The 14,572-nt window shown below is 41.6% G+C and overlaps 1 protein-coding gene across 25 annotated transcripts in view; it reads right to left on the minus strand.

Annotated features, from left to right (window-relative positions):
• Positions 1-762: 762 nt before the first annotated feature.
• DLG2 (discs large MAGUK scaffold protein 2) overlaps positions 763-14,572 on the minus strand; it is a 2,206,895-nt gene continuing 2,193,085 nt past the window's right edge. For all 25 annotated transcript variants that reach the window (XM_078058613.1, XM_078058610.1, XM_078058611.1 and 22 more), the window contains 3 exons: positions 12,672-12,781; positions 7,434-7,525; positions 763-5,502 (listed from right to left, as the gene is read on the minus strand). In XM_078058613.1, coding sequence (XP_077914739.1) covers positions 5,396-5,502; positions 7,434-7,525; positions 12,672-12,781 — 309 coding nt within the window. In that variant the 3' untranslated portion in view covers positions 763-5,395. The remainder of the gene's footprint in view (positions 5,503-7,433; positions 7,526-12,671; positions 12,782-14,572) is intronic.

Raw genomic sequence — 14,572 nt, forward strand, 5'->3', positions numbered from 1 at the left:
CTCCCACAGGAGGAATTTGTTTTGGTCCTCCAGCTGTCAGAGCTACGCTGTCTAAATGTCAATATGACAAGGCATATGTTTAACCTCACGGGAAGAATTTAGAATATTATCTGGCAGATTCAGGTTCCTGAACCTGACATTTTTGGCACGTTCAGATATCTGGAGCTGGTCTATTTTGTGGCCGAGGGTACATGAATAATGACATCTCCTCTCCAATTTGTGCCTTTCTTTGCATTTTAAGTATTAGATATGAAAAAAATATTTTTCTCAATTCTTAGTATCTTCTGGAATTTCACAATTTTGAAACCGGGGAATAGATTTTTTTTTTTCCCACATAGATATGAGGGTCTTTAAAAAAACCTGTCTTTTAATACATGGTTCACTCTTGGCCAAATCCTGATGAGAAGCAGGCAAGATAGTAACCATTTAGTTAAAAGTATGTAAAAGCACCACTTTGGGCTCCTCTCAGCACTGCCTGGGCTCCTCAGAGCAAACCTCCTCTAACTACACTTTAGCTCTGACATCAGATAAATTTGATAAAAATAGAAATGGCTGATTCTATTCTTTATGAAGCAAGACAAATTATGCTTTGGGAGAAAATAATTTGCTATAAAGTATAAAATGTTTTAATATTTATATCTCATAATAAAACCATGACATGTTTATAAACACTCTATCAGGCATTTTTACAACGGGGCCACCGCTGACAACTAGCAACGCAATAAAATATGCACAGACAACACTGAGTATGAAATATACATCTTGATTTTATAATTGTGTGTGCTTTATTTTTTACACAAATGGAATGGAAGTGTCGAATATTTACACTTAACAGGAGTGTAAGCTGTGCAGTGTCTCTGTAAACTCCAGCCTGGGCAAGGAGTGTTTCCTCCCTCCCTCTCCTCCTGCACTACAGCTCGATGGAGAAACATCCTGTCAGAGAGAAGCACGAAACTGTCATATTGAAAGGATCTAACGGGTACAGCCTGGTGCACTCAGAATTTAAGACACACTTAGGAAACACAAATTCAAAAAGGAGAGAAGAAAAGTTTGCCATCTCATTGGGAGTCAACCTTGCCATTTGGTTGTCTGTCCTCGTGAGTTGCTAGGGAGATTCTGTATTCCACCTGTTAGGTGATCTTTGTCTAACTCATCCACCTGTCTTAGCTTGTCCTCAGCTGCTACAAGAAACTGCACAGCTGTACAAGAAATGATTTCCAAAGCACAGTTTTCAGTGAGGAAGGATATTTACAGACTGGAGTGTGTGTGTGGGTTTCCATCCACATTCATTCATACCCAATGTAGTATGTGTATACATGATATACATACCACATAGACCATAACATACACAGAAGTAAAATGCATATCCACAGAATTCTGTAGGGACATCTCTGGCAAATCAGTCGTCAGCATGTCACTCCACATGCTTTCAGAGAAATGTCCCCTTTTCCCCCTGGGAGTGACAAATGACCACGATAAGCTTAGGAACTAGCCCGAGTCCTTGACTTAAATACTTTTGTAGGAACTTAGGCAGGACCAAGACAGGAAAAAAAGAGATGTTATTTCATCAGCGAGTCCATTCAATCTCACCAGAGCAATCACCAGCTGAAAAGCAGAGGGGGCTTCACATGAAAATGGAGGGGGGGGAAGCTTATGAGTGGGGAAAAAATGTCTCTCTCCAAACCAAGGCGATGGCATGGCTTCAATGAGAAAGAGGTTTGCTGTCAGAATGATTTCGGGGCCAGAGTCTGCCTTTGTGGAGAGGAAGTGTCCTCAGAGCCACGGGATGGTGCTGAGAGTGGGCTCAGTGTGGACCAGCCTTCAGGCAGAGAGGCACCCAGGTGCTGCGGGGCCCAGAGCGCGTGTGCATCGTCACTGCCAGGGCAGCGGTGCAGGCTGGCTCAGTGAGGCGTGCTGGAGCTGGCTCCAGCTGGGGACCTCATGCTCAGCTTTGCTTTCTGGGCTGTGTAAGTGAAATGGTGACCCACAGGAATTGTGTCATCGGTCCAGTGTATGGACTTGCTGTCCGAATCAGCCATGAGCCCTTATAGGACAGAAAAATCACAGAGTGGGATATGGGAGAGGAGATGCTCAGGACGTGTGAGGAGGAGAGAAAGGACAGGAAATGAGGGGAAAGGGGAATGAGGCAGGGGGGAAGAGAGACCCAAAGGGGGTAGAGAGATAGGGGAGTGAAGGGGAGGGAATAACAAGAGACTGCAGAAGGAAGGCAGCACTCGGGGAAGACAGGCCAGTAGGAGAAAAGGAGAGGTGCACAAAGAGAGTGATGGAATGAGACAGAAATGGAAGGGGGAGAGCAGAGGAAAAGAAGGAGGGAAAACCAGAGGCGAGAGCCAGAGGCATGGAGAGCTTTTCCCTGGCTCTGAGTCTGGAAGGGCTGGCAGTAGGATCTAAGACAGCTCACAGGCACCTGAGTGCAGCTTCGTAAAGATGGGCTCACTGAGCAGATGGCGCCAAGCCAAGAACTTGGGGCTGGGGGAGGGGGTGCGGGGGCAGGGAGAGGCCGGCAAAGAAATGGCCAACAGATCCTGTGGGAGGAGAGCAAAATACAAATGCCCCTGCAATTAGCTGACAAATGCGATTTTGAGTTTGGTAAAGCTGAGACCCCCGTGGTGCTACACATTGTACCAGAGCATGAAAAATAGCACCAGTGACACGATCTGGCACTTTTCCGAAAGGGCCCAGCATGTGAAGGTGATGTTGCGCCCCCAGCAAGCCTTCAGATTGGAGAGAGCTCCGGACAAAGTTTGCAGTGTTAGCACCAGTCTGGCCCCAGGCTCCAAGTGCATTTGCACCAGATGTAATCTGGGTAACCTTCCTGCCATATCCATACAATCATCAGATTTGCTGCAAAATACACCAGTTCATTGGAGCCATAGAGACCTCAACATTGGGAAGCGCAAGACAACACAACAAATGGAGGTGTAAATTCTATAGGAAAAGACCCTCTCACCAATTTGCTTGGTGATTCTTCAAGCAAATATATATGTATATATATTTATATAAATCTACATAAAAAAATCAGTGCAAATGCCAATTCTAATCTGGAAGCATCTACACTAGGAAAATAAATAATTATATTACTACAAAACCAAGGGTTGGTGGTTCAATTTGATTGTACTCAGCCACAGCAATACTTAATATTAAATGGAAAGCACATCACACGACCCGCGGAAACATCTACTCATTAATGACAGTCCTTTAAATAAATGGTTGCATGCTCAGTTGAGAAACCAAAGAAGTTATTATGGTGGCCTAAAAATAGAGCTGGGATCAGGAATGGCATTCTGGTGGCAGAAAACTTCTGGCAGCAATATTGATGAAAGTAGGCCTTGATCTGAAACTGGCGAATTGCAGCCATGGACATACCTTTAAACATTTTGAGCATTCTAGGGAAGTCCCCCCCCCAAATTTGACTTTCATCAGAGGGAAAATGCATTGCTAGCCCTTCCGTTGGCAAAGGCAGCCTCAAGACTATAGGTAGATGCATAATTTTGCATTTCTGTGTTTGTTTTGGTGACTGCAGCGAGGCAGACCGTGGTAGTTAGTGTAAGATGAACAACCTTGGGTTTGGAAAGAGACCCTCATTCTGAGCTCCGATGTTCTTACTGTGAAGAAGCCCCATCACTGCTGATGGCTCTATCTCTCGCTCTCCCATCCCAGCCTGCATGCTGGTTTGCTGCACAGTGTGGCAGAATCCCTGCCAGGTCTGGATGTACCCCAGAAATAAGGCGATGGGGCTTAGTCTGGGTATGCATAGAACCCAGAGTTGAGTGGTTATTGAGATCACCGACAAGTCTCTCTCTAAACACTGTGGGCACAAGCAACGCTGATGTCATCATCAGCTCTAAAGTGGGATATAGGCTTCGGGAGGTTTTTTTAAATCATCATTATAATTGCTAAAAAATAAACTTGGTCCAGGTGCAGCCCCCAAGAAAGGCAGTTCAATTGGTTGAGCTCAAAGCTGTTAATTGTCTTTTCTTGTGGTTCTCTTTGCCCTGTACACAGAAACAAAAGTCTGCACCCCTCACCCCCCCAACCAGATACTTCTCTCTTCCTCAAAGAAATAGTGCTTCTTGGGACAGATCTCTCCATGGCTCGATACCATCTCTGGCTGTTACAAAACCCTGTTACTTGTGAAACAGACAAAAAAAAAAAACAAAAAACAAACAAACTCCTAATTACTCATGGTTGGCCAAAACACTAAATGATCCTTTGAGAACTGCATGTAAGTAACTAGAAACAAAGTTATTGAACTATTTGCATGGCAGACCCAGGTTAATAAGATAAAAGCAAAAACTTCCCTTTAGATCATTTGCATGAGTTTGTCTCTGAAAGCCATCAGCTTAAAAATGCATTAACCAAATGTCTTCCAAAAATACCCATGAGGGCAACTCATTAAGGGATGTGCTCCATGAGAGTGTGTCACTAATATGGAAGGGAGATCATGGGAGGTAAGTGAGGGAGAAGTCTTTGTCAGACTTTGGAAAGAACTCAGATGCTCTTAATGGATCATTGGCAACAAAAGGGAGAGTGCAAGTTTCAGTTCTTGAATTTGATCATCAGCTGATAGTGCATACATTTAGTCTTTCAATTAGTCTTTACAAAATATTTCACAAAACTTTTTTAACCTATAGAAATTTGTTTCTATACATTTAATATATTTTTATTGTATAAATTATTCTCATCTTTAGTGCCTCCTTTCAGTTTATAAATGGCAAAATAGACAATAAACAATCATAAAGCTAACCTCAGGTGGAACCCCCTCCTCTCAGGGAGGTCAGTCCTCCATACACTTGTGAATTTTATGAAATGCTCGTCTTTGTAGATGCCAGTCAAAGAAACTACACACTTATCCTTCCCTGACATTATACCGTCTCCAAAGGGACTCCTTTACTTTTTCCTTCTTTCTTTCTTTTGCTCGTTAAGAAATCAAAGAGTGTGCATAGTTATAAAATTCGAAGTGTACCAATTACAGATGTGGGTAATGGGAAGGTTGGTGAAGTTCAAGTGCTGGCAACTTTTCTTTAAAGCAAAAGACACAGAGAGCTCAGCAGCTAAATCAGCTCTGGACATCTGCTGGGGTGAGGAGGCTGCCCATCTCTTGGGCAGAAAGCCCATCAGAGGTTCATCCCTATACCTGGCACTTTGAGCAAACCAAAGCCTTCCTGCATACTGCAATGTCTTTTCTGTCCCACCCTGTGGCCCCTCCGTTTCCTTCATGGCTTCACACAGTTTGTGTTGTACATTCATAAGAATTCACATTGACTGCAAAAACATAAATGCAACAAAAACATAAAAGCCTCCAAGTAGTATATTATATATATTTTGTTCTTCTAAATGCTCTTCTGTCATTGTCGGAGGTGCAGTAGCTAATTTATAACTTTTCCTTTGAGGGAATCCAGATGAAAGGCCCAGATTGCTCTTCAATAACAAGCTTGCATTGATTATATATATCTTCTAAGGTGTCTCCTTGGACAATAGCTAGAACAAGAGTAAACACGCCAGAGTTAGGAATCGTTCCCTGCCTGGTAAAGAACAGCCCTCAATCACACAGCAGAAGCTCAAACCAGTGACAGATGAACTCATCTGGAAGCTTCATATTACTTTTCATTAGTAAGAAAAGTGGGAAATTTACTTAAGCAAGGTCATGTCAGTGATTAAAAGAAAAAAAAAAATGCTTTCAGTGCATGTCCTGGATCAGGTAACAAATGCACCCCAGTCTTTTTACCTTCTATACATCTGCCTGTGGTTCTGGAAAATGAATCATTTATATATTTAAATTTTATGGGTGCTTACTCTGGGCCAGGCACCGGGCTAGGCACTGATCAATTTTCAGATTGAGATCTCCTTGCTTATCAAAAGAAAGATGGCCTTTTATTCTATATACTGTGTGTACCTTGGCAGGTGCAGAAATTTAGACATTTTTGACGTAGAGGAAGTAATAAGGTTGTGGAGGCAACTTGAGTTAACCCCTTCAACCCCCAAGCCCTTAATAGGAAACCCCATTCATTCTCCAAGTAATCTGGTAAATTGATATTTTGCCGTAACAGGGCCGCTCATATTGGGAATGCTTTATGACAGCTACTTATAAGAAACATAAATAAGAGGAAATATACACAAACAGCTAATCTGTGAATTACCTAAAACACCAAGTCACCTGAAGCAGATTTAAGTATATTTCATAATGTCCTTTGAACTAAAGTTAGCTTGCAGAGAGATCTCCAAAACACGTCAGTACTATCTGTAGGACATTAGGGATTAACAATGAATTGCTACTGAAACATAGTTAGATCTTCAAAAGCAACCCTGAGAATATATTGATTACTGTATTTTATTTCTGAGTATGAACCACTGGTCAAAATGTGCATAACTGTGATTTGATGTTTATACCTGGATGTTCTTTCAGGATAAAACACGACTCATACCTTTGTTACTGATCGAAATTTTACTTAGGATTACTCGGTTCAACGTATTTGCAAACTGCTAAGTCACTGGCATTTTCATATTCTGAGTAAGACAAAGAGTAAAGCATCTAACTTCTCATAAGGAAATTCAGGAGGCAACTTTTTGTTTTTAAACCATTTGTTGTAAGGCAATTTCCACACAGTTTGATTACTCTTTGGATTTGATCAGTGTTTCATGAACGTGGGTAAGAACAGAGAACCCGGGATTCCCGGGGCAAGAAAATCTTCCTCTATTCTCCAAACTTCATGTTTCCAAGGAAATATTTAAAAAGAAAAGCAAAGTTTTGCCCTGGGACTTGACATGGAATCAATGGAAACACAGGGAAGTGGTTCAGGATCTTGTTCAATTGCTGCTAGCAGGACGCAGACCTGCCCGTCATCGAAGCAGAGAATGGAGCCCTGAGACTGCTTCTCGCGAGGCATTGCTTTGGATGTTCCCTAACTGAGCCCTAAAGGTTTCTTTTTCAAGTTTTCTGATGATATCAGGGAGATAGATAGTTTAATGCCTAAAATCTTCTTCTTCTTTTTTTTTTTTAGAGAGGGAGTGAAGGGGGAGGAGCAGAGAGATTTCCAAGCAGGCTCCATGCCCAGCGCAGAGCCGGATCCCGGGACCATGAGATTTGACCTGAGCCAAAATCAAGAGTCGGACGCTTAACTGACTGAGCCACCCAGGAGCCCTGCCTGAAATCTTCGTAATAGCACGAGATAGCTCAGTGCCATCCGTGGCTCATGCTTTTGCATAGGGCCACTGGGAACCTAGAGCTGGCTGCGGCTGAATCCAGAGAAGACAGAACCCAGAGTTCTGGATCAGATAGGTAAAACAGAGGGAAATTAGGGTTTCTTAGTGGGAAGGTTTTAGGGCCCAGGTATACCCAGCCCGAAGCCCTCTCTAATGCTAAATGTCAGACCATTGATCCTTTCTCATAGTCCAAGGGTAAATGAACTTACCTGTAAAATATTCTCCAAATTCTTGTTCTAGCTTAATTGCACGATCATAGGTTTTCTTGGCTTGTTCCTCTGTTAGACGCTTATTCATCTCCCTGGGGAAATGAGGGTTTGGTATTAGAACACACAGGGAATGTGCCAAATCCTGAAAAATTAAAATGTGTGGCAAAAATGAATCCTGCAGGAAGCACAGTGTAATTTTACTAGAGGCTTCCTAGTCCTTATTTGGGACTCTTTTTGCTAGAAGAATTTCAGCAACAAGGACACCCTCCCAGAGCGCTCCCTCTCGGAGGGCGGTCTCTCGGTTTCACACTGGACTGATGCAGAATCTGTCTCTCTCTGACTTCCAGTCACTGGTCCCTGTTCCGTCCTCTGTAGTCACACAGGACTAAACCTCTTTCCTCCATGACAGGCACTGGGGTCTTTAAATCAAGTGTTCATATGTCCCTTGAGGCTACCACTCCTTCAGAATAAACTGTCCTACTTCCTTCATCTCTTCTCCCATTGGATGTGATTTCCAAATCCTAACCTTCCTGGTTACCCGTCCTTGGACTTTGTCCTAGACTGTCTCGACCTCTCTTAAACGTGGGACATAGATTCGAACGAAATCTTCTAGGGGTGGTCAGAGGCGGGGAGAGGAGATGGAGAGGAGGGAGAGGACATCATCACATTCTGTTCTGTCCCTCAGCACATCTGAGAGAACTAGACTTGACTCTTGGCAGGGTCTGCTATCCCAGGAACCTTTGAATTCTCCATTCCCCATCTTTCCCATGGGCTGCTTTTCATCTTCAGTGTGTAGCAGGAAATGTTTGGAGTGGAGAAATAGAAAGTGCTTCCTGAGAATTCTAGAAAAGGTGACAGGCCCCTCAGGAATGTGCATCTTTCAGGCTGAAGGGGCATTCTGTGGCTCTCCCCGCTCAACTTCTGCAAAGGGCGAGGCATGTCTACAGCAACAAGAGCCCTGAACTTCATCTGTTTTTTTTTTTAAAAGATTTATTTATTTGAGAGAGAAAACGAGTGGGGGAGGGACGGCAGACTCCCCGCTGAGTGCGGAGCAATCCCATGACCCTGAGATCATGGCCTGAGCGGAAACCAACAGCTGGATGCTTAATAGACTGAGCCACCCAGGTGCCCTGAACTTCATCTGCTTTTATAATCAAATGGCATTAGAAGGATTGGCTGAGGGAGGCATGAATAAATGGACACAGAGAGAATGTAACAATCAAATGTGCCTCAACCAAAATATTTTCAAATAGATTATAAGCAAGTAACCTCCATAGAGAACAAGGATAGAGAATCTCGGTAAGAGTCTCCAGTGTTGACTTGGTTTTGTTGTTGTTCTGATAGGAGAATGGGCTATAAAGGAATTATGCCTGGGACTCTCTCGTGTCCCTTTCTTTCTGTTAGTCTGTCAGCTCTTGGTGTATATAAGTGCTGCTTAATTATTGTAAGATTACTGAAATCCAACCTCAAGGACAAATTGAGCGGGAAGGAAATGGAAAATAACCCAACCTACTGATTCCTAACCAGGGGCAGCTTTATCTTCGCAGGTCCTCTAGGTGGTAAAATTTTTTGCCTACCAAACAAACTGTACTTCTTAAATAAAAATTATACTATCTTCCTGTTTTTTTAAATAAAAGACATTTTATTAATCAAAGACTGACAATGCTTGCCTCTGATGATCATATGAATAGAAGCGTGGCTGCACTGGGCTGATAAAAGTCTAGCCAAGGGCAGAGGTATTTTGGTTGGCCCACTGGGATGCATCACAGGGGCAAGTAGAATATTGAAAGCATTGCTGCCTTTGCATGTCCCTGAGGAAGCCAGAGACTGGGGTCTGGTTTTAAGCATGTCACTGTGTAGAGCATGTCACTGTGGCCTGAAGTAATAAAGAGACTTGAGAAGGTAAAAGAGTAAATCTGATGTCAGAACTCAAAGTTTTGGGGTTCTTTTAAAGCCAACTTTTAGTCAAACAGATTTTCCATTACACCAAGACTTTCCCAAGGGGCTTATTTGGAAAAAAAAAATTAAAAACTGAAGTCAGACATTAACATGATTCCGGACATGATCTGATGGCTGCAATAGGAAAAAAAAAAAAAGGAATTTCCTGAACTCTTGATGTTGAGATAAATTCATCTTGTCCTGAGGGATGCTATCTACGATTCTCCTCCCAAATAGCACTAGTCCTAGAAGCTGTGAGTGGATGTCACCCTTGGGTTCAGAAGATGCTGGCTAAACCCAGGGATATTTTTCATAGAAAGACAGGGTTTTGCTCCAGATGTCAAGAAATCATGTGGCTCTGGATCTTCTTTTACTTCCCCGGCTCATGCTAGCCTGTGTTCTCTGAATTCCCTTTGCACCTACTGTAGCCATTACTGAATTTCCATTTTTATCCTCTAACATACCTATTATATCCTTTGTCTCCTTGTCTAATCTGTGAGTTCACTGAGGGCAGAGACCAGGGTTTGTACATCAGCATGTGTCATGGAGCCTGGCTCAAGACTTCTTTGTTAAATGAGTAAGTGAATGAATGAATGGAGGACTAGGTAAATCAACATAATTATGATACAGCTGAAGACAGAAGAAAATATGGGCCACCGTGGGAGCAAGAAGGTAAAAGCAGATTGGGGTTGGCAAGGTAAAGAGACACAGGAAAGTTTCCCAATGCCATGGGGTGGGGGTGAGGAACAGGGGTCATGTGGTCGCACTCTATAAAAAGAACACTTTCCTCCACAGCCTTGATTTTATGCTCCTCTGAAGAGTCAGCTATGTATGTGCTAATAAGCTCTGTGGTTTGATGTGGATGATGCACTTGAGAAATACTGTGTGTGATGCTGTATGAATGCCCAAATGTGACAGCGGCCATGCTTTTGTTCCAGTTGACCTAGCATTCACTCCTCCCCAGGGAGTGGGCAGATCATGGCAGCTTTGGTCCTGAAGTAAAACCCTTGGAAAAGAGGGAGCTGGAAAGTAAACATCCAGCGTTTAATAATAAGATCCCATTAGTCTGAATGTCACCATCACGGCACTCGAGACTCATGAATATGGCTGCAGCAAATTATGTCAGGTTCACGGTCCTCATTGTGGGATCCAGCCATCAGAATGTTTAATTTTCCTTGGTGATAAGTGGCTGTGACAGTGCCCCGAGGTAAAACTAGATAAGTCATCTCATAGTTGTGTAAGGAAGGAGAACTTCTCCTACGTAGCACCAGATGGGAATATCTCCCACTATCACACTGAAGCACATGGGCAACTGCTGTGTCTCCCTCAGGCCTCACTTCCCTGGGAAGCCATTTAACCCCCCGCGTATTTATGATGTGAAAACTTATTCTTCTATTTCTGAAACAGGCCTTTAAGACGCTGTTCCCAGGAGGTGAGGGCCATTTTTCTGTTCTTCTTCATGTTAGCATTGCTAATAATATTTATGAGGCTCTTTGCAGAGTATAAATCACTTTTACATAATGAAATTTATGGTTGCTTAATTTACTCTGTGCACTACCCAACACCGTATCCTAGATGAGGAGAGATTTCAAGCATGCTACCAGGGATAACACTATCAAGAACCAGTATTTTATCATCAACACACATTTTTTTCCATGTGCCAACTCTGGGCAAAGCTCTTGACGTTATAATTTAACACCTAAATTCTCAGGGCAGAAGGTACTGTCAGTGACCTCCTGATTTTATTTTTTCATCTTGGTAAGAACCTTTGTTCGTCTTTCATTTATGTGAATGTATTCTGCTTTTAAGATACCTCTCTGGCAATTTCCCCAGAGACTGTGTATTTAACTTAATTCTCTTAGGTTGCAATTCCAGCTACTGCAGCTTGCTCTGTTTCTTCACTCCTAGACAAGACATGGAACAGCTGGCTGATACCTTCTGCAAGTAATTGTTTCACCTCTGGGATTAAGTAATTTCCTTCTCTTTGGTTTTTCAATGCGCACTGTTCTCCAGTACTCTGTGGCTCACTTCTGAACCCTGTCAAGTGCTCTAAGATCTCGAGGGCCAAATGGAGGCACATTTGAGCAAAGCTCTTGCCAACAGACACAGCAGCATTATCTCTTGTGACCTCATGGAAAAGGTAGTTTATGTGTTTTGTGATGATAAAATAGTTTTATTCCTTTTACAGGGAAGTAACTTGAAATTTTTTACAGTTATAGTGGCTACTGTTTATTGAGTACTTACTACATGCTAAAGACCATATGGGGAGCTTCGTATTCATGATCATATTTAACCTTTATACCAGCTGTGAGGTATGTATTATTAATGTGCCTAGTTGAGAGGAGAGGAACTAAATCTTAAGGAGGTCAAGCAACTTGCCTGAGGTGACAAAACTGATCAGAGACAAAGGGAAAAACCAAATCTAGCCCAACCGATTTTCAAGTCGCTGTCTTTTGGCTACTACGGCAGCCTCACCTTTGTATGGGAATTGTCTAGAAAGCAGTGCAACAATTTCTATCAAATTGCCACTGAAAATATGTTACTTTATGGTCTAGTTGTGAATATTTGCCCAATTTGTTTAGTGATTTTGAAGGAAGCTATTTTGCCAGTCCTCTGAAAAATAAAAAGAACTACAAAAAAATCTGAGTTATACATTTTTGCCTTATTCATAAATATGCACTGGTATGGAGCTGTTGGTTTAAGTTATAGATGTGTTACTGCCATGTCACTAAGAAAACTCCCTTTTAAGGATAGTGGTCTACATACATGAGGTTTTCATTAAGGAACAGAAGAATTCTATGCTAGAACTAAATGAAATGTCAATAGAAAGAGTCTAAAATATTGACTGCTCCCTCTATAAAAACCTACGCATTTAAAAAGATTTACTAATGGAACTGCTTTCAGAAGAAAGAGACAAGCAAAGATGATTGCTTCCTATCATTTGAAAACCAAACCAAACCAACCTACCTTCAAAACAACAAAACAAAAGAAATCACACACACACACGCACACACACACACATAGACATGCGCGCGTGTGCGCGCACACACACACAAAACAACTTGTGAAATGAACATAAAAATCAAGAAACATTAGTGAAGACACGTTAGGGAATTACTGACAATATGTCTCTAGTGGTTCAAAAACACTTTCATGTATTTTTTTTTCCAAAAGGAAATGCTTTAAAAAATCAACAATGGCACTTCTGACTTCTAAGCACTTAGGACCAAGAGCTGTCAGCAATTTGCTGTGTCACATGGAACAGGCGGCGGGTGACAGCCTCCTGTGCCCTCCACTTACATCAGAGGTTCCAGAGATTTGGGCTTAATGAAGATGGCAATGGGATAGAGCTGGGCAACTTGTAACCGCTTGATAGCATTTCCTGACACGTCAAGTATACAGTGTTTGCCCTGGTAGGAAGAGAAGAAAAATATGGAGTTAATCCAGAAAGAATGATCATAATCCAACCAAAACAAACAAACAAACAAAACAAAAAGTAAGTATGTTTTCAAAGAAGGTAAGGGATACTGAATTTCTAATGGTTGAAAAAGGATCACTGCAAAGCATAAATAAAAGTTGATATTCAGGGTCATCACTGATTGCTTTTCATAACTCATCTTTATTACTCCCTTACTAAGTGCCTGCCACTGCAATAGAGATTTTACATGTGTTACCTCAGCTTAATTTTCTTAAATATCTGATGTTTTGCAAAAGAAGACTTGTAGCCTTAGGTAATATGATTGGGTCCACACTCACGAAGCTCATAAACCATCTCTGAAGATAACTGTCAACAAGAAATCTCCAAATCTACAAGATAGGTATTACCAGCCACATTTGACGGAAGATAAGACTAAGGCTTAGAAACAATAAGTAACTTGCTCAAAGTCTCAGTGCTAGAAGAACTCAAACCCAAGTCTTGAGCACTGACAGAAGTGTTGGTTGGAATAAGTAGCTACCTCACTGTCTCACCCTGACCAATGTTAAGTCTGGAGGAATGGTAATCATGTGAACTTGGAACAATTCCATAAATACTTGCTGAGTGCTTATATGTATCCTGCCCTGGATATGCTCAGTCCAGTATAGCTAAGGACAGACACAAAAGAGTTACCTTCAATATTACGTCTTTAAATTTCTTGTTTGTTACATGAAAACTCTATTACATATAGCACACCTCATTTAACTGGGCTTGCACTGCAGTGAGTGCTCAGAGCAAGGAGTTGCTTTATAAAGTATTTCGGGAAAAGTAGGATACATTTGGCAAACATCATATTCTAACTCCCGGAGAGAAATGGCCTCATTACCCTGAGGCCAGAAGAACTTTAGAAAAGAAGAGAAAAAGCATTTTGTACAGATAAGAACAGTGCTAAATCAATAACAGGGGATTACAAACTTTCTATAATATCCGAATGAAAATGAAGAGACTATAGTGAATACTTGGGCTCTTACAGGAGAAACATAATAAGATGGTTCAAACCCTATATCACTTAAGCAATAAATTCCAAGTTTGCTCTCTGTGAAATGCAGCAGCTAAACAAAATGTTTAAATGCTGTTTGATTATTCACTGGCCAGAACATTTCAAGTTAACAAAGGTTATATTTACATGTTCAAAGAGAAGAATAGATGCAATCATCCAGGAAACTGATTAGAAACACATGATATAGCTCAAAGAACCTAACTTTTGAGAGAAAGGAAGAGATGCACCTTACTGTATTCTCACATAGACATTAAAATTTCTTGTTTATTTTTTACTAGGACATCAAAAGGCTATGTTAAATCACAACAAATCAACCTAACAAATATTAATTATATAACAAATGGGATTGGCTCTTAACTCTTTTCTTTTCTCCCATGAAATTGGTCCTCCGTGTTGACAGGAAATTAGGATCTCTCTATAGGCAGATCTTAGAGCCACACTCAAGTGCCTTCCTATCCTGTTCTCTGTTGAACATTCTCTTCTTTTCCATGTCCTTGAAATTACCAATGGGAAGGAAATGGCAGTATTCACACCTCTTCTAAGTTGGAATTTCTGCCAGCTGTAGGCTAGGCCCTAGGCCTCTTCATCTATCTACCCCTTCACTATGAGTGTCCCAGGTTTTCAGGGAGATAAAATGTAACTCTTTCAAACAAAAAGAATTGAGGACCCTGATTTAAACAACCAAGAGTAATAAAGCTTCCTTAATAAATTCAATGTTGTTTACTG

Source organism: Halichoerus grypus, chromosome 11 (genome assembly GCF_964656455.1).
Source record: "Halichoerus grypus chromosome 11, mHalGry1.hap1.1, whole genome shotgun sequence".
NCBI classification, from domain to species: Eukaryota; Metazoa; Chordata; class Mammalia; order Carnivora; family Phocidae; genus Halichoerus; species Halichoerus grypus.